We start from the raw sequence: 18765 nt of genomic DNA, 5'->3' as shown, positions 1-18765 counted from the left end.
CAAGCAGAACTAGGCCAAGTCTTGATAACTCTTCTAACCATAGATTTTTCTGATTCTCTTGAAAATACATGTGTAAATATCCCCTGTTCACATACAGAGGGTACATCTATCTTTTCTCACTTTTTTGGTCTTTTGTGGTTAGCTGATTTAAATACTCATTAGAATGTAATAACTTTTTAGAACTTTAGTGAATGTTGTCTAGTTTTTTTTACTTACTTAGGTATTAATACCTAAATTGTTGTGATTTGATACTAAATTTAGATACTTAAAGTGCTATCTACATTAATAACATACAGTGATCGTATTCATATCTAATCATAAATATTAAATATTTCACATTGCTGTTAACTGTATCGTGTTTTATTGTTTAGATTTAATATCAGATGAATAGTAGTGATTCATTTGTTTTCCCATGATGCCTTAGTCACAAGCATTAGATCTCAAAAGCCAATTTTTCTAGTAAATAAATACTTAAAAGTAGCTAACAGATGTCTTACTGATATTTTATTCCTTTAAAATTCACAGAATGCTCACTTTCTAGTTCAGCTGAATTCTAATACACAGAAACGCAAAGGAGCTCATTGTTCTGTGTTTCCTTTGCAGGCGACGATTCACGAATTTTTGCCTGGATGCTGTTAGTTGCTACCTGGTTGAACTTCAGTCTATGAGTCCCACGCTAACGGTGCAGACTACTATTGGGAATTTTAAATCACTACAGGCTAAATTAGAACGACTTCACTGATTGACTAATACAATAGCAGAATCATTAGCTCATGTAAAATGAACTGTGAAATAAAAGTCAGATGTCTGCACTGAATCTCTGGAAGAACAAATCCTCAGAAAGGAATTCTGAGAATGTTGTGGCTCCTGCTGCAGTTACCAATTTTGTGGCCTGTATTTGTGCTATTCTAAAGGTATCTACGAATTGTAGAATGTAAATGTGACAAATGATGTTCCGTTTACTACTACCAAATTTTTTAACAACAGAAGGCTTTTTTTTATACTGTTGAAATAAAATACATTCTGTGATCTTTCTCTTGAGGTTTAAAAAAATTTGGAAAAGATTTTTTTCTTTACTTAAAGTAATGGAGAAAAGTAGGATGTAAAATCTACTTGATAGCTGTTTTACAAGTGTCGAACCTGGGGAGGGCAAGATGAAGTTAAAAGCGCATGTAAATGTGGGTGTATCAGAGAGTAGAGATGCAATCATAACTCTCTGCATGAGTTATTGGCAGATCTTTCAATAACAAAGATAATCATTGTTTCGTAACTCACTTTAAACACCCCCTGTCCCTGTAAGTAGAATGTTGGGATGGAATTGCAGAATATAGTTTGTATAGCCATTGAAAGAACAGTATTAGAAGCCCATCAAATTATTTTCCCTATTCCATTTTAATAAAGATGCTGTATCTGTTTAAAATCAAATAAAGAAGTCAAGAAGTGACTTCTATTTCCGTTACATGCACACAAGCACCAAATTGTGTATATTCCTTAAAACAAGCAAAGCCTATGCACCATCCTGTGTGCATGCTTCCTAAGATTTTAAAGTCTCATCCTTAACAAGGAAATTTTAAATCCTCATTCCTCAACAAGGAAATTTGTTTTGTTTCTGTTTTACTGCTATGCATTGTGAACGCATTCAGCAACGTAAACTTGTATAGAAAATGCACGAGAAATTACTGGTTCGTGCTGGTCTTTTGCCTTTATCAAATGACTTCTTCATGTAAGTAAAAGATCAGAGTTTGGAGAGATTGTTTTCATGGGGAAAGAAGCAAATATCTTTATGCCTACAGAGTAGATTAATGTTTGGGGTTTTTTTCCAGGAGAATGAGTAGTTGATACACATCACAGGTGTTCAAAAAAACAGAACAAAGAAAGTATGGATTGTGACATTTATTTACATGCCAGTTATCTACTTAAAATCTTTACTACCAGATCTGATTACTATGCTCTAAAGTGTTTTTTTTTTTTAAAGTACAGCCATTAAATTTATTTCCCTATGAACTGCCAGGTTCTTTTGCCAGAGAATGCAACCAGTGACGTAATACGGAAATTAAAACACATCTTGTTTTTTACCTCTTGTTAGATCAAAATAGAGCTGAAATCTTACTACTGACTTTTCTCTTTTGTCAGTTTTGGAATTTCCTCACAAACTATTTACATAGAGGCATTACTGTATGTCCTGGGAAAAAAAAATTGCATCTTTCCATACAAAGTGTACTCTCTTTAGCTATTACAAGTTATTTTCTGATGATAATTGTGTTTCACACCAAGGATGTCTTGCACATTTACCCTAGTCTTGTTCTTGCAGTTCGTTTCATATGAGTGATGTCCCAAGTCTTGCCTGATGTATTTAACTTTTATTTCTACGTTTTAAAATTTTCATGAAAGTATGTTGTGTTGAGCCATATTTTATAATCTAGGTAAGCAGATTTCTGTTTTCGGATCTGGAAAAATAATGAGTTGCAAACAGGCACAAGTCACAGACTTAAGTTTCAGCTCTTTTTTATTTTTTTTTGCCGATTAATAGAATAAGAATGCTTCTGGCAATATTACAAGTTTTTCAAAGAGTATTTCAAAAGTGTATCAAGAGTCATCCTGGATATTTTTCAGCTAAGTAATTACACCGCAGACATTGCCTTTAGTTTTCATAGCACTTGCTCTGCTCCGAGATGGAGAAGGGTTAGGTTCTGTTTCCCAATTTAAATTTGGAGGAACGAGGAAGCCTGAGATCGGAGGTGAGGGGTGGTTGGATTAATGCTGTAGGTGAAACAGGTGGTGGCAAGGCCAGGGAAGTAACTGACTAACGTGAAAGTCAACCACTTTGCATTAACAAAATTATCAACCACTGAATGATCACTTTTGTTGGTTGGGTGGGTTTTTTTAATTCTTCTGTCCCAATGGTTCTCATTCTCCATCGAGATAGTGGTGAAGGGAAGGCAGAAACGGGCTGATCTAACGCGGTCTGGGGAACCAGAGCCGCTTGGCGGGAAAAGTTGCTTCAGGGCAATGAGAGCCGCTTCTTCACGGCGAGGAAACAGACCGGCTGCTGTTTCACCCAACTCCCCGTGTTCGGTGGGGAGCGTTGGTGTCCCGTGGCTGCCTGCCCCCATCCCCAGCTACTGGTGGTGCACGCTCTCCCCGGCGGACCCTCACTCAGCAGCGCGCCCTGCACTGCGCGGCTGCCGCCATCGGCCTTCCCCGCTCAGCGTGAGGCGATCAGCGTTTCCCTCGAAAGGCATGGCGGTCCCACACAGCTCGCCACGGCGGCAGGTTCAGAGGCGAGGAGGCGAAGGGAAGCCTCCCTCACTCGGGGAGAGAGAGGGAGACCCGCGCCCGCGGTGCGGGATCTCCGTGCGCGGACACCCCCAGGCGGGCGGCGGCGGAGCGCTGGGCGGGGCTCGCCTCCGCGCATGCGCACTGCGGCGCCTGTGCCCCGCCCGCGGCCGCGGAGTGGCGGCCGTTGGCGGCGGCCGTGCGGGGCGGGTGAGTGCGGCCTGGGCGGCGCGGTTCGGGTTCGGGCTTTGGGTTCGGCCTCCCGCCTGCGGTCGGCGGCGGTGTGGACACGCGTCACCCACCGTGGTGTGTGTCCTGAGCGCCGGAGCCAGCCTGAGGAACGCGGTCTGCCCTAGCCCGGGCACGAGCGGCGGTGGGATTCGTGTGGATGGCGCGCGGAGGACGGAGGGAAAGTCTGTTCCCTCCTCATCCCCTCCCCGCGCAGGAGGAAGCGACTTGCCCGTGTTCGGCTTCGCTTCGGCGGCTCTGCCGCCCCCCGAGCAGATCTCCCCGAAACGTGAGGCAGCAGCCTGGCAGCCGTCTCTGGCGGCCCTTCCGCGGAGCAGAGTACCGCCTCGTCACCCCGCGGCCTGAGGTGGCCCCGAGGCGGGGTGCCCGCTGCCCGGACTGGGGTCGGAAACGCCGCCGGCCCTCGGTGCTCCAGCAGCCCGGCTGGCGCTGTGCCTGTTTCGCGTCTCCTGCGCTTGGGAGGCTGCAGTTTTCTCCGCTTCTGCGTTCTTACTAAAGCTTGTGGTCACGGTGCTTTGTCTGCTGGCTCCGTTCTGTCCGCTCCTTCTGGAGCAAGCGTGTGATCTGCACGGCTGGACTGCAGATAGCCCGTGAGCTGCGTGAACGGAAATAGCTGCTTAGTTTGGCAGTGAAAGGTCATGGTCAGTTAGTGCCGTTTGTGTTCAGCAGGACGCTGCTATAGGTAAGAGTTTGTGTCCAGATTCCCATGTTCTATTCCCGGTCCCCAAATAGTAAAACTTCTTGGTTTTTTTTTCTTTCTTTCTTCAAATTCTCTGTAGTTACATGAAAAAGCCACCGTTTGTTTTTCTCTATAATGGTTACCTAGAGGTTTGTTAAGAATGGAGATTAAGCTAGATGTTCTCATCTCTACATGTATCAAGCAAAGAAAACCGTGGCCTCGCATCTCATGGATTGGACAGGTAAGCGTAAGAAACTTTTATTTGAATAAAGTGTGTAAAAGAGTAAAGGTTTTTAGTTACATAATACTTTGCACTTCCATTTATGGGGGGGATGGGGTAAGAAAAGCCCCAGGAAGTGATTTTAATGTACCCCACTTAACAGTTATTGAAATAAATGGCTTGGTTTTCAATCTTACTGACTTGAGGCTGGACATCCAAAATTTCTCATATAAACAAGGGAGAATGGTTGGTAGTTTTTTTTTTTTTCCAAAAGACCTATCCCTTATATGAGATTGTTGTTTTGATGGTTCTAGTTTTTCATAACTTTTTTGCAGAAAAATTCATTGGAATTTCATCAGAAATTGTAAACAATTTTTTTTTTCCCATGCCATCCTGCATCTAAAAATCTAATTTTTTTTTCTTCTCTTCTAATACTGTCGAGTTTAAGTAGGTAACCATTTAAGGCCAATTCCTTCTTCTATTGTACACACTGGCAAAAATGGTAGTTTGATAGTTTGAAACCTGTGAACAAAATTCATCATCAGTGTAGGTTGATGCTGGATATGATGTTGTACTGTAAAGCAAGTATACCAAAGAATTAAGTTAATAATGGTAATTACACCTGTAACATCTTTTCTTTTTTTTAATTACTTTTCCCTAGCATTTTTTATCTCTGCATTATTTTGAAGGCTTACATAAAAAATAATGTTTTAAGAAATGAAATGCTCTTTTTTTCTTTCAACAGGAAAAAGAAGCTGTTTTTCTTCTAGATGATAAACGCATAAATGAAATTAATCTGGTGTCAGGGAAGACAAAGAAAAAAATCCCTCAGCTGCAGTCATTGTTGAAAAATGTAGTTGTTGTAACAACATCAAGAAATGGTTAAGTATAATGTCTCATGTCTTATAAACTCATTTTATTTGTAGTTGTAACAGTTTAGAAAGGTAGAATATCTAAAGGATCTGCTCGTTTACTGTCAGCTTTAGAACTGTGGCTAAGATAGAAGGCAAGTAATTTTAAGTACTTCACAGTAATATCCTTCAAAACATCTTTCCCTCGATGAACACAGGTGCTTGGTTGGCAGGAATACTTACAACAGGAGAGTTATTTCTTTGGAATAAAGACCAGGACTGCTTGAAGATAGTGCCAGCAATTGAAGAGTCTAGGAAAGTAGTCGCAGCAGCACAAGGTAGGTTTTTTCAATTAGTCTTTTGAAAAATGGAATAGTGCAAAAGTGGTTTTCTTTTTTTCAAGTGTTATTGCACAAATAAAAGCCATGTTCTCACGTTGTTTTGCATTTGTGTAATTTGCATGCTAGCTAAGCTTTGACAGAAGGCCTTTTTGTCACTTGAATGATACAGGTTTTTTGCGTTTAGTAATCCCCTGTAAATAGTAATTCGTTTTAAAGACAGTATATTTAGGTGCTGAAGGTAATAGATAGTAGAGCATTTAAGCATTTATTAATAATTTTCATGAAAGATGGATTTCAAGAAAGACGATCTCAGGGAATAAATCCTGAGAGTTATTGAGTTTTGAGTTATTGCTGAGTCTTGTGGGAAAGATAATTCATAAAATGCATAAAAATGAGTGTCCCATCTGACATTACTGCTGTCTAAGGTCTACTAACAGTGATGAAGCTGGAAATAAAAGATACTTAACATTGCAGCTTGGATTTCTAGTGACAGATTTAAAAAGAAAAGAGAAAGGAAATTACTTTTCTTCTCTAACAGAGGAGCAGAACCTATTCTGGCACATTGTTGTGTTTTTTGTTTTCTTTTCCCAGAGTGTTTAATGCGATTGTACTTGTATGTATCCGGAGATGGCAGAAAGGCACTATTAACTACTCCTACAGCATGTGTCTTTTTGTGGGAGAGCACAGAACTTGAAAATACATCCTCTTGCAAAAATTCTTCGGGGCGTTGGATGCAAATTTTGCCTGATGAATCGGTCATGTTGCCTTCTATTGAGGAAAAAGAAATTGGAGTGCATGCTACTTTCATACAAAATGAGGTAAGAAAGTAAGCCCTAAAGCAACCGTTTAGTCTCTTAAGTAAATTAGAGCCACAGAGGCTACAGTGAATTTTGAGAGCTGTGTCTGGCTCTTGGGTGTTGTGAGTAGGCTCAATCATTCGGTTTGTATTTGATTTAATGACAAGAACAGCTATACTGGATCAGATCAAAGTTTAACTGGCCCAGTAATGTTCTTGCCAGCATTTACATTCCTGAATTACAACCTTAAGTTATTTAATCTGAAATAATTTAAGAAGCAATTGTGTGTAGCCAGGTTTTGGGGTTTGTTCTGGTTTTGATTTTGATTTTTTTCCCCCACAGATACTGGGCGATTGCTGTTTGTGTTCTTTTGTGTTCTACTCTGGAGAATGTTTGTTGCTCACATTTTTGATTGTTCGATGGCAAGAAAATAGCTTTAAATATGTTAGGTAAGTCCAAAAGTATTTGAAGGCACATTAGCTTAGGAAGGTGGTGTTTATTATGAAGTGCTTTAGAGCTGGGATTGAGAGCTGTGATTGAACACGTTTACATTGATGTCTAATTAGCCGATGGTTACAGGCACCTACTTACGTTTGCATTTGTATGTTCATAGCGTGCTGCGTTATGTATCCATATATGGGCAATGTATGCATATATATCATCCGTGTATGGATATATGTATGGTCATTTTCAAGTGTTTAAATGCAGTTAACGGAACGGCATTCGTGTATGTATTCCATGCTTCGTTATTAACTTACTCCTGACTAAAACTGAGTGTATTTATCACTAATGCCTACACAAATGTGTGTGTCACAGGGATTTTTTGCATCATGCTAATAGAGTTTCCTTTTCTTATTACATTACTCATGCATACTGTGCAGCCACGAATGCCCTGAATACCTCTTTCTCTTTTTTATTATGCATGTTTGTATATTCTATTTGTTTTCTGATTGCCTTTTCATCTCTTATGCCGAGACTACGTAAGAGAGTGTGTATGCGTTTCTTTATCTGGGCTGGGACCATATACTGAAATAGTTAAACTGATATAACCACTTAAAAATGCAAATGAATAATAATCCTGAGTACATGTACATTCTGTTCCTTTTCCTAGCTGAGATACATGTATATATGAGTTTAAATGGATATGTCCTGACAGGAACAACTTTCCCCAGATCAGGTTGCTGGAAGCCCAACTCAACCTTACTTTGAACACTTCCAGTGATGGGACATCCACAACTTCTTTGTTCAGAGCAGCATACTGTTGATTTTAATTTTTGAGTTCTGAGTGTTCCTGTGTTGGGTGACATTACACTGCCTGAGGAAGCTGTTCCTGGCTAGAATGCATGTGCTTAATTCTATGGCGTGCGTCTGTGTTTATGTGCATGCTCTGTATACATAGCCCAAGTTCCTGTCCCATAAAAATAATTCTCACTGCTCAGACATAATTATTAACTCGTTTAATACGAAATATTTTTCATTTGTAAAGTTTTTGAAGAAAAATAGATTTATTTTTTTTAATTGTTGATGCTTTCTGTGTTTTTATCTTGCATAGTTTTTTACTGTGTGTGAATCGTCCCATTCAGCATAACTGAGTAACCTCATGGTGTTATTGTCTTCTTTTTGGTATTCAGTTCTTTGCCATACCAGATCCACTGGCTGCAGCAGACTTGTTCTCTTGCTAATTTAGTTCCTCAGTGTGTGTCTGTAAAGTCAAGAGGAGCTTTACTATGTACGTTTGCAAGAGATGGACTTCTACTTGCAGTAGCTGTTAATCAGACTGATCCAAAGGTATGAATGACAGACAGCACGTCATTTAAGCTAATAGTGCAGTTTGAATGAAGTGGTAGCGAGGATATAATAACTTTTTTTTCAGCATTCTTAGTGATACATGTGATTATATTCACATTAATATCCAAAGGTAAAAAATTCTGCTACAACTTGTAATTTTTTTAGATGCTGTTGTTCAGTTAAGAAATCGATGTAAGCTCCTCTGTCGCTTCTGATTTCCAAGAAATACAATAATAAAGAAACTTAATTTCAGTCACTGCATTGTATCTGTAAGAATTCTGGAAGACTGTCAGTCAGACCTCAGCCTACCGTGTATTGGAGATTATGTACCCACTTCGTGATGTTATTACTTCTGACAACTCGGAGGCAAAATCTCCTTGTAGTTTTTTTGTGCTGATGATGACAGGGAATATGGACCAGCTTATTTACTGTACCAGGATGGTGTGATGCAGTCCTTCAAAGCTGCAGTGGTTAGTTACCAACAAGACTGGAAAAGACTGATCTGAAGTTATTTTTTTGGGTTTAGAAAAAGTTATGTTAAAGAGAATATCGAATTATATATTGAGTATATAATAATCTTTAATCATTTTTCAAATGTAGAAACAGGTATAGACATTAATAAATAGTCTAAATAGTAATAACCATTTAAGTGCAATGTCACTTCCGTGTATAATAATGTTTCCAGTACATCAAATGTAGTGCGTAACTTGTAGAAACAATTTCTATTAACAGTAATGACGTTTTGATACAAACATTTATGTTTTATTTACATTTACTTTTTCTTTCTAGGCAACTCAGATTTTGTTTTTAAACACATTGAATTTTGTAACTGTTTCGGGTAGCCTTAAAAGTTGTAGTAGCAAGAATAGCAAGGTCCCATCCAAGTTTATCAGGTCAGTAATTGATGTTGTTTCTGCTACATTTTTTGGTTTTGTGTTGTGGTGGTTTTTTTGTAGGTTTGGGGTGTTTTTTTTGTTAACTATCCTAACCTTTTGATACAGAAATTTGACAGACAAAAATATATCTCTCTGCACAATTTAGATCTTACTGGGTTGGTGATATGAGTTGGACTCCTGATAGCCTTTTCTTGGCTTGCATGTTAAAACGTGGTTCTTTGATTTTATTGACATGTATGGGTGAGTTGCTGACCTTGGTTACTTCTGGCTGCTCTGTGGAATTTGGACCAGCAGAGTTTATTCCATTTCATCCACTGATAACTTACAGGTAAATGGGTTTGGCAACATTTGTATGTTTTCATCATACTATCATATCTTACTTTCTAACATATTTTTTACAATTTTACATGAACTTAATCTTTCAAATACACTCTTTTGTTTTTCATGTGTCTTCTCAATATCTGTTTCTCATTCATAGTCTTATTTCTTATAATGGGTTTGTTGTTACAGTAATTGACATTGTGACACTGTAAGTACACAGTAAGTGATTTGTTTTTTTAAAAGTGTTGGAGTTTAGTAGTAATGAAAAATAGCATGGTTTTATGATGAAAGAAGAAATTAAACTTACAGAAGTACTAAAAGTGCAGATTATTTTTTTTAATCCAGTGGTATTTCTCTGCTTACTATTTAATTTAACCTGTAGAAGTTTGTATCACGTTTCCGTACCAGATCTTGTAAGTAACATGTTTGCATGGACAAAAACTAGTTAGCTTTTTAAGTGTTTTTTTGGGGGTACTCCAAATCTAATTTTTGAAGTTCTGATGCTGTGTGCATGGGGGAGTAGAAGGATCTCTGATACACTTTTTAGCATAAATTGAAAGTTAAAAAAATTGACATAGTCTGAATAACAAAATAGAATCTAAACTTTAATTTTTAAAAAAAATCCTATTAGTTCTGAGTGACTAAAGCCAGATAGTGTGTAAATGTAACATCTCATGAAAACATTGAAAGCATTATGATACCTTCTTACACTGTCTGGTTGAAAAATCAGTGTCAACGTTTTGAGGTCAAAAGACCAGTCTATCAGCTCCCAAGTCAGGCGAGACCCTTGGGTCCGACTCCCCCTGCCTTCCCTTGGCAGCTCAGTAGGTCGGAGGGTGATTCGTCTGACTTATCGTGGGATCCGTCACTAATAGACAAACAGGAGGTAATTTGGCCAGTATACCAGCTCCCAAGTTAGACGAGACCCTTGGGTCCGACTCCCCCTGCCTTCTCTTGGCAGCTCAGTAGGTCGGAGGGTGATTTGCCCACTTATTAAGGGATCGTCACTAGTAGTACTATGGGCCCACTCCTTATAATAGTTCAAAAGTTTCCGGAAACATGCATATATATTTTATTTGTGACAGAATACAGGTTTGAGGATAGCCGGTGATAGTGACTGACTACAAAAACAACTTTAATTGAAATACTGCAGTGATAATATAAAACGATTACTGATCAGTGATAATACTAAATAGCTAGCAAGATGTTAGTAAGTAATTAAGTAAGTGCACATAACCCAGAGTTCTTACCCAATAGGCGTCCCTATGGGGGGGAGAAGAGAGGTTCAGCCTGTCGACTGATCCCAGACATTCCGATGGGGGGGCTTCTCCCTAACATCCCCTTTGTTTGCCGCTATTTTATACTTTTTTCATATCTTTTAGGTGGAGCTTGAGTGACTCTAGTCATACATAACTTTTATTAGGATTGGTGAAAATTTCTCTCGTGAGGGGTGTTCACAAATTAGGATTGGTGTAAATTGCTCGTTTGAGGGGTGGTCGCAGCTCGGAGGCGGGTGGAGGTGTGACTTAGTAGCTGAAGGACACAATTTCGCCATCACTGCTGAGACAGCGGTTGTGATTCACTTCCCTCAATGGCATTTTTATGGTTATCTTTACCAGGCGCCTCTCATCCCTGATAACAGGGATGAGCCGTGATACCTCCGTACCACTCTACTCCCCGTTTCAAGGGTATTGCGTAGGCCTTGTTCGTTGCTTCTTGTCCCCGATAACAGGGCTGAGCCATGATACCTTCGTATCACTCTACTCCCCATTTCAAGGATATTGAGGCCTTGTTTGTTCCTGAGAGCAGCAGCTGTGCCTCATGTCAGAGCTGCTCTAATATTAGCTGAATTCTGGGGAATGATATTCTCCCATTCCCCTCCAATTTCAGTCATTTTCCCACAATCAGATCGTAAAGTATATTAAAATACTTTAATGTGGTTTTTTATAGAATGTATGCAGCTACTCTGTTTTCAAATAATCCATTAGCTTTCAGACTATTAAGAAATTAAAAAAATACCCACAATAATTGTACACATTATTTCAAAGTATTATCGGGCTAATATTACAATACATGCACAACACAGCTTCCTGGAACTCAGAAAAAGACTTTGTAAGACCTCTTTTGTAGGAGAAGACTTCTGTGTTGTTATAAAATATTTCTGTTGATTTCTGAACTGATTCTGAAATAGTAAAATTCAGATCTTGAGGAATTTTTTGGTTTTCATACATGGTTTGATTAGAAGCTACTTAGAATTTAATCTTCAAGCACTTGTCATACACAAGAGTTAGATAAGAAAGCGTGATAGAGAAATTTAAAGTCAAATTGTGAAAAAAAGATATGTAATAATAATGAAGTAATAAGAATATTGAAAGCTGTTTCTATTTTTCTTTAAATTAAAAAAAGTTGCAACTGCAGCAACTAGTGGCATCTTGCAAGCATAAATAATGTTATCCAGAGTGCTCGTCCTCCAAAGATTTAGACACTTGCTTAGAATTCTGAACGGACCTATTGGGACGTTAGTGTGAGTGGTAGTAAATGTTCATAAGTTATTTCTTCTCTCTTGTGTTATTCATTATTACATACAATAGTGGCTTCTTATTTTTTGATGTATCTTTATTTTAGACAGCAGCACTCTTTTTGTCGAGACTCTAGTCAGTCTCTTGGTTCTTCAGCTTCTGAAAGTGACCTTATGAGGCAGAGATTCTCTGTTGCTTCACATTCAAGATTACCCTACCTCATTGTCTCTGATGGGTACATGATAACAGTGCTCAGATTTCCTAACAACCTTTCGCCATCAGGATTTATAAGATCCCTTTTGCTTGATTCAACCCAGCGGCTTGAAAATATCCGTCAGAATTTGCTGAAATCCAAGGTAAGGTTGTTAATTATTTTGTAGGCTTTGAGTGAAAAAACTTCATGTCTATAAAAACGTGTAATTTTTAAACTGAGTGCCTCAATTTAGTTTATTGTGATATTTTTATAAATTCCCTTGAATTATAAAGTTGTTTTGAGAATATTGTTGATCTGGAAAACAATGAATACAGTTTTCTCTGAAATTTTATTCCTTTGATGTCTGGGTAACATTTCAGTAAAATGTAATAAAGTGAACAGTCTTAGCTGTCACTATGTATTCCTTCTGGAAGTTGGCATTTCTATACTACGGAGTTGGTTGACAGGTATTACACTACTTTGACCAACTCATCCTTTCAGAATGATGCAGGAAGGATTCTGTAAAACCTCTCCATCTTAGGCTGCTGCAATTTTAGAGCAGTCAGCATCAGTCCCAATGATGCTGTGTGCATGTGCCCAGTAGGTCCTCGATTGAGGTTGTCAATTAAAGCTTGCTTAAAGCGTTTTTGTTTCTTTTTCTGTCACTTCTAAATTGGGCTAAGTCTGGGAGAAGGGAAACCTTCGAAGGAAGAGGTTCTGCAACTGATGCCAACCATGTAAGATAAAATAGATACTAAGTTCAGAATTTTTGTGTTTGCTGATGGAATATAACTTCTCTTCCGATTCAGTTTGTATTTTGGATTTTTGGAGGAGTTATGATGGTATTCATGTGTAACCTAGAAGAGTGGGCAAGGATTTGAAGATTTAAAGAGATGTTACTAGTAAGAATGCAAGAAAGCCCTACGTACTGGCAAACTGGTAGGACCATTTCAGGGATCAAGAAAGCAGGTTCTTTCAGTATGAAGCAAAGTAAAGTTGTCTGGTACTGAGAAAATTCTGTCTTCATGAAGCATAGTCAAATAATATTTGTTGTTTCTGTGCAACGTGTGCCTGCTGGCCTGTTCTCCCTCTCTGTCTGGGACTTTTAAAGTCAAAGCTTTTTACACAAAGAACTAATTTCCTTGGTTGTTTTGCGGGTTTTTTTTTTCAGAAAATATCTGGTTTGTTCATACAAGAGACAGATAATATGTTTTGCCTTCTTGTTGTTTCTTTCAGTCTAAAGGGAGACCTCTGTGTATACGATCACTGTTGTCTTTAAAAGCTAGTCTTTTAAAACATACTCAAAACCAAAGTTTCATCTTTTCCACCATTCCGAAATTCCTGGAAGAGGACACAACAGAAATGAGTGAGAAAACCATGGATTTACTGGTACTTAGTAGCATTTTTCCACTTCCATTTATGCAAATGATTTAATTTTAAGGTATTCTGACTATAAAGAATTGGGGGTTTTTAATAATATAGATATATTTGCTCTTACTAGGTATATTTAAAGTAGTTCAGTATTGGCAAAATTCTCATTTTCTTTCTAAATATGAGGAATATGTTTATTTTTCTCAACTGGTACTTGATTTTTATTTTCAAACATCTTATTTTTTTCAGCAGTGCATTAACTTTTTTGAAAATATGTACTAATCTACATACACATCAGTTTGTTGTAGTTTAATACTTGAGCTTCACTTCATAGTAAAATACGTATTTATTTTGTAATATGTATTTGCTATGTAAAATATGTATTTGCTATGTAAAATATGTATTTGCTATGTAAAATATGTATTTGCTATGTAAAATATGTATTTGCTGTGTAAAATATGTATTTGCTGTGTAAAATAGTATTAATTATACTGGAGCTATAAAGTATGTTAAGTAGTAGTACAATATTACAATAAGAAGTACAATATCCTTGGTGAATAAGATATTCATCCTCAGTTTTAGAGAATTCTTCCATCAATGCCAAAATTTTTGCATGTCTTTTGGAAGAATGGCTCTGTGATCAAAGTTACTGTGCAGCCTTTCCCAACTCTGTTTCGTGCTTTTGGGTTTTGATTTGTTCTTTGAAGTTTTTGAGCTTTTGTTGAATGACTTTTATATCTTGTAGTTATCTGGCAAAAACTCTTCCTCATACTCTGGGCTTAATAAAGGATGGAGTTTCACTTTGTTGTGTAAAAACTACTGCTGTGTTTACAGTGTAATTTTTTCATTGTTGCTAGGTAATTTAATTTCTATCTGCACAACTATTCCAAATAGCCTCATTTAGTTTGAGATCTAGATGAAACTGTTGTGAATTAAACTTACTAGCAATTAAGCAAGTTAATGAAGCATGAAGATTTCATTTGTGAGACTAACTAAATGGTGATTCCTTGCAGACTATGTTCTCTTTCAATAGACTTGACTTAAACTGGTGCTTTTTGTTTTGTTTTGTTTGTCTGATTTAGGATTGTGAAGAAGAATCAGATGATGAAAAGAAGTTTTGCAATAGCCCTTCCAGCTTCTGTAGCCAAAGAATCCATTCATTTCTTGCTAAAGATGATCAAGGCCACTTAGAATTTGCATCCATGTTTGATACTATCCATGCAAAAGATAATTCTGAAGAGAAAGATAAATCATCAGTGGAACTACATTCCATTCAGAAGAACCTCCTTGCTGCATGGCAGATAGGGTTTTCAAAAAACATAGAAGAGAAAGATACGTTGCTGAGCTACACAGTGAACTGCATTATCCATTTTTTCAACATTCTTCAGTTTGTGAAACATTCTTTGCTGAACAAAGACGCATCTTCAAACAAGTCTGTGAAGAATACTGACTGGGTACATTGTGTCCTGAAATATTTTCAGCAGTGTTTAACTGTCTTGTACTGGCATTCAGGAGCCAGTCTGACTGGGCACGTGGCAAAGCTGACATTACAAACTTTAAAGCTGATGCTTACACAGCAACAAGATCAGTTGTTTTCAAAAAACCTTTTGGCCTGTTTCTGTCTTTTGAAAATGGTTTCTCACTCTCTAAGTAGCATGTGCTTACTACAGTATGAGAATTTTTTTGCATCTCCTCATGGTGATGGTCTTGTGGAACTTGACTCCCTCACTGTGCCTGTTTTCCTAGTTCTTCATGAGACTAATACTCAGCGATTCAGCTCACTGAAATCTCTGCTCAGAGAGCCCCCTCAAGCAGTAAACCACGACGCAAAAACAGAGAAAAGGTATGAATGATCTTTACATGGGAAGAAAAAACGTACAGTACCATCAAGTGATGAGGCCCAGTCATCATGGGTTTATGAAAGGCAGGTCCTGCTCAACTGACCTAATCTCCTTCTAAGTCAAGGTGACCCACTTAATGGATGAAGGAAAGGTTGTGGATGTTGTCTAGCTGGACTTTTAGTAAAGTGTTTAACATTGTTGCCCACAGCAACCTGATCTAGTTGGAGATGTCCCTGTTCCTTGCAGGGAGGTTGGACTAGATGACCTTTGAAGGTCCCTTCCAGCCCTAACCATTCTATGATTCTATGACAGAGATATTTGCACAGGCTGGATCGATGGGCCGAGGCCAACTGTATGAGTGTCATGTTAAGACCCAATGTTAGGTCCATAGAGGGACAGAGGGGGGACTACCCTGAGCCCCTTTCAATTTGACCAGTCTACCAGCTTCCCAAGAAAGATGACACCCTTGTAGCCGACCCACCTGCCACACTCTGTTTAAGGAGAAGGGGGGTTACCTCAAACCCTTTACAATTTGACCAGTCTGTCAAGCTTACGCTGACAAATCCCTCTGGACACCCCGCTAAGTTGGAGGGTGATTGATTGAGAGACCCTCACAGGTAGCAACACCAGGCCAAATCCCCTATATCCCCTGTATCAATTGGTGAAGTTTCTGGAAACTTATGTAATAAAATTTGTCATCTATAAACATATGCTCATGACAGGATACAGAGTCGAAGATGGCTGGTGATAGGTACTGACTGTGAAAACAAAACTCATCTGAGAAGTGATAATTCTAACTAGATAGCAAGATGTTAGTAACAAAGCGCAGGTAACACAGAGCTCTTACCCAGTAGGCGTCCTTGTGGTGGGTAGAAGAGACGTCCAGCCCATCAGCTGGTCCCAGGCATTCCAATGGAGGTCTTTCCCCAACACCCCCTTTCCTTAAGTCTTTTTTATACCTTACAGTGGAGCTTGAGTGACTCTAGTCATGTGTATCATTGGCAGGATTGGTGTAAATTTTCCTCACTTTGATTTAAAGTATAGACTAGAAGAATTTTAGGGCACATGCTCAGTCAGGGATGGTCCCAGCCCAGAGGCGGGTTAGCTTTTGGGATGAAATCATCATGGGACCTGATGAGGTGCATCCGCGGGTCCTGAGAGAACTGGCAGATGAAGTTGCTAAACCGCTATCCATCATATTTCAGAAGTCGTGGCAATCCGGTGAAGTTCTCAATGACTGGAAAAAGGGAAACATAGCCCCCATCTTTAAAAATGGAAAAAAAGAAGATGCAGGCCACTCAGTCTCACCTCTGTGCCTGGCAAGATCATGGAGCAGATCCTCCTGGCGACTGTGCTAAGGCACATAGAAAACAAGGAGGTGATTGGTGACAGCCAACGTGGCTTCACTAAGGGCAAATCCTGCCTGACTAATTTGGTGGCCTTCTATGATGAGGTTACGGCATTGATGGATAGGGGAAGAGCAACTGACATTGTCTACCTGGACTTATCCAAAGCATTTGATACTGTCCCACACGACATCCTTATCTCTAAACTGGAAAGACGTGGTTTTGATGGATGGACCACTCGGTGGATAAGGAATTAGCTGGATGGTCGCTCTCAAAGAGTTGTGGTGAACAGTTCAATGTCCACTTGGAGGCCAGTGACGAGTGGTGTTCCTCAGGGGTCAGTACTGGGACCAGTGCTATTTAACATCTTTGTTGGTGACATGGACAGTGGGATCGAGTGCACCCTCAGCAAGTTTGCAGATGACACCAAGTTGTGTGGTGTTGTGAACACGCTGGAGGGAAGCGATGGCATCCAGAGGGACCTTGACAGGCTGGAGAGGTGGGCCTGTGAGAACCTCATGAAGTGCAACAAGGCCAAGTGCGAGGTCCTGCACACGTGTCGGGGCAATCCCAAGCACAAGTACAGGCTGGGCGGAGAATGGATTGAGAGCAGCCCTGAGGAAAAGGACTTGGAAGTGCTGGTGGATGAGAAGGTCAACATGAGCCGGCAATGTGCGCTGGCAGCCCAGAAAGCCAACCGTATCCTGGGCTGTATCAAAAGGAATGTGGCCAGCAGATCGAGGGAAGTGATTCTGCCCCTCTACTCAGCTCTCGTGAGACCCCACCTGGAATACTGTGTTCAGCTCTGGAGTCCCCAGCACAAGAAGGACATGGAGCTACTGGAACGAGTCCAGAGGAGGGCCACGAAGATGATCCGAGGGCTGGAGCACCTCTGCTATGAAGACAGGCTGAGAGAGTTGGGGCTGTTCAGCCTGGAGAAGAGAAGGCTCCAGGGTGATCTTATAGCAGCTTTCCAGTACCTAAAGGAGGCCTACAGGAAAGCTGGAGAGGGACTTTTTACAAGGGTGTGTAGTGATAGGACACCAGGCGATGGCTTTAAACTGAAAGAGAGCAGATTTAGGTTAGATATAAGAAAGAAATTCTTTACATTGAGGGTGGTGAGGTACTGGAACAGGTTGCCCAGAGAAGTTGTGGATGCCCCATCCCTGGAGGTGTTCAAGGCCAGGTTGGATGAGGCTTTGAGCAACCTGATGTAGTGGAGGATTTCCCTGCCCATGGCAGGGGGGTTGGAACTAAATGATCTTTGAGGTCCCTTCCAACCCTAACCATTCTGTGTTTCTATGAAGGTGTGTTTTGGTGTTATAATGAGCAAAGTTCACCTAAAGGACAAGAATTTTGCAGCCTGTTAAACATTAACATACCCAAATTGCCTATGTAAGTGCCTGACTATATTTTAGCATCCTAACTCCATTCACCACCTTTGTTGAGGCAACAGTTGTGATCCGTCTCTTCTTAACAGCTGTGCAGTTACCTTTGCCAGTCACTCTCTGTCCCTGGTAACAGGGACGAGCCATGGTACTTTCGTACCACTCTGCTCCCCATTTCAAGGATATTGTATGTTCTGTTCGGCCAGGGCAGACCTTGTCTATGCCAACTGCATTCCATGCCTGGGAGCAGCAAATGCCTTGTTTGAAAGCTGGTTTAATATCACAGCTTGTGAGCTGAACTTTGGGGAACAGTGTTCCTCCATTCTCTCCATTTTTGGTTATTTTACCACGATGAGGTTCAACAAAGCTAAGTGTTGGCCCATCATAACCCCAGGCTTGGGAAAGAGAGGCTGGAAAGCTGCCCAGCAGAAAAGGACATGAGGGTGTTGGTCAACAGTCGGCTGAATATGGGGCAGCAGTGTGCCCAGGTGGCCAAGAAAACCAAGAGCATCTGACTTGTATCAGTAATGGTTTGGCCAGCAGGACAAGGGAAGAGATTGTCCCTCTGTACTTGGCACTGGTGAGGCTGCACCTCAAATACTGTGTTCAATTTTGGGCCCCTTGCGACAAGAAAGACATTGAGGTGCTGGAGTGTGTCCAAAGAAGCGCAATGAAGCTGGTGAAGGGTC

General features: G+C 40.0%; 2 protein-coding genes across 4 annotated transcripts in view; both read left to right on the top strand.

Annotated features, from left to right (window-relative positions):
* The window catches only part of NUP155 (nucleoporin 155), a 38557-nt gene extending 37576 nt beyond the window's left edge, over positions 1-981 (top strand). For all 3 annotated transcript variants that reach the window (XM_086628701.1, XM_086628700.1, XM_086628702.1), the window contains one exon: positions 604-981. In XM_086628701.1, coding sequence (XP_086484827.1) covers positions 604-742 — 139 coding nt within the window. In that variant the 3' untranslated portion in view covers positions 743-981. The remainder of the gene's footprint in view (positions 1-603) is intronic.
* A 3330-nt stretch (positions 982-4311) lies between these two features.
* CPLANE1 (ciliogenesis and planar polarity effector complex subunit 1) overlaps positions 4312-18765 on the top strand; it is a 71965-nt gene continuing 57511 nt past the window's right edge. Inside the window, exons 1-11 of the mRNA XM_086628766.1 lie at positions 4312-4445; positions 5170-5305; positions 5494-5613; positions 6208-6434; positions 6756-6862; positions 8045-8201; positions 8991-9094; positions 9243-9425; positions 12044-12293; positions 13367-13519; positions 14584-15344. Coding sequence (XP_086484892.1) covers positions 4365-4445; positions 5170-5305; positions 5494-5613; positions 6208-6434; positions 6756-6862; positions 8045-8201; positions 8991-9094; positions 9243-9425; positions 12044-12293; positions 13367-13519; positions 14584-15344 — 2279 coding nt within the window. The 5' untranslated portion in view covers positions 4312-4364. The remainder of the gene's footprint in view (positions 4446-5169; positions 5306-5493; positions 5614-6207; positions 6435-6755; positions 6863-8044; positions 8202-8990; positions 9095-9242; positions 9426-12043; positions 12294-13366; positions 13520-14583; positions 15345-18765) is intronic.

The sequence above is a fragment of the Tauraco erythrolophus genome, chromosome Z (assembly GCF_009769465.1).
Source record: "Tauraco erythrolophus isolate bTauEry1 chromosome Z, bTauEry1.pri, whole genome shotgun sequence".
Taxonomy (NCBI): domain Eukaryota; kingdom Metazoa; phylum Chordata; class Aves; order Musophagiformes; family Musophagidae; genus Tauraco; species Tauraco erythrolophus.
Note: the sequence above shows the minus strand (reverse complement) of the source record. Positions and strands in the feature narration are given on the sequence as shown.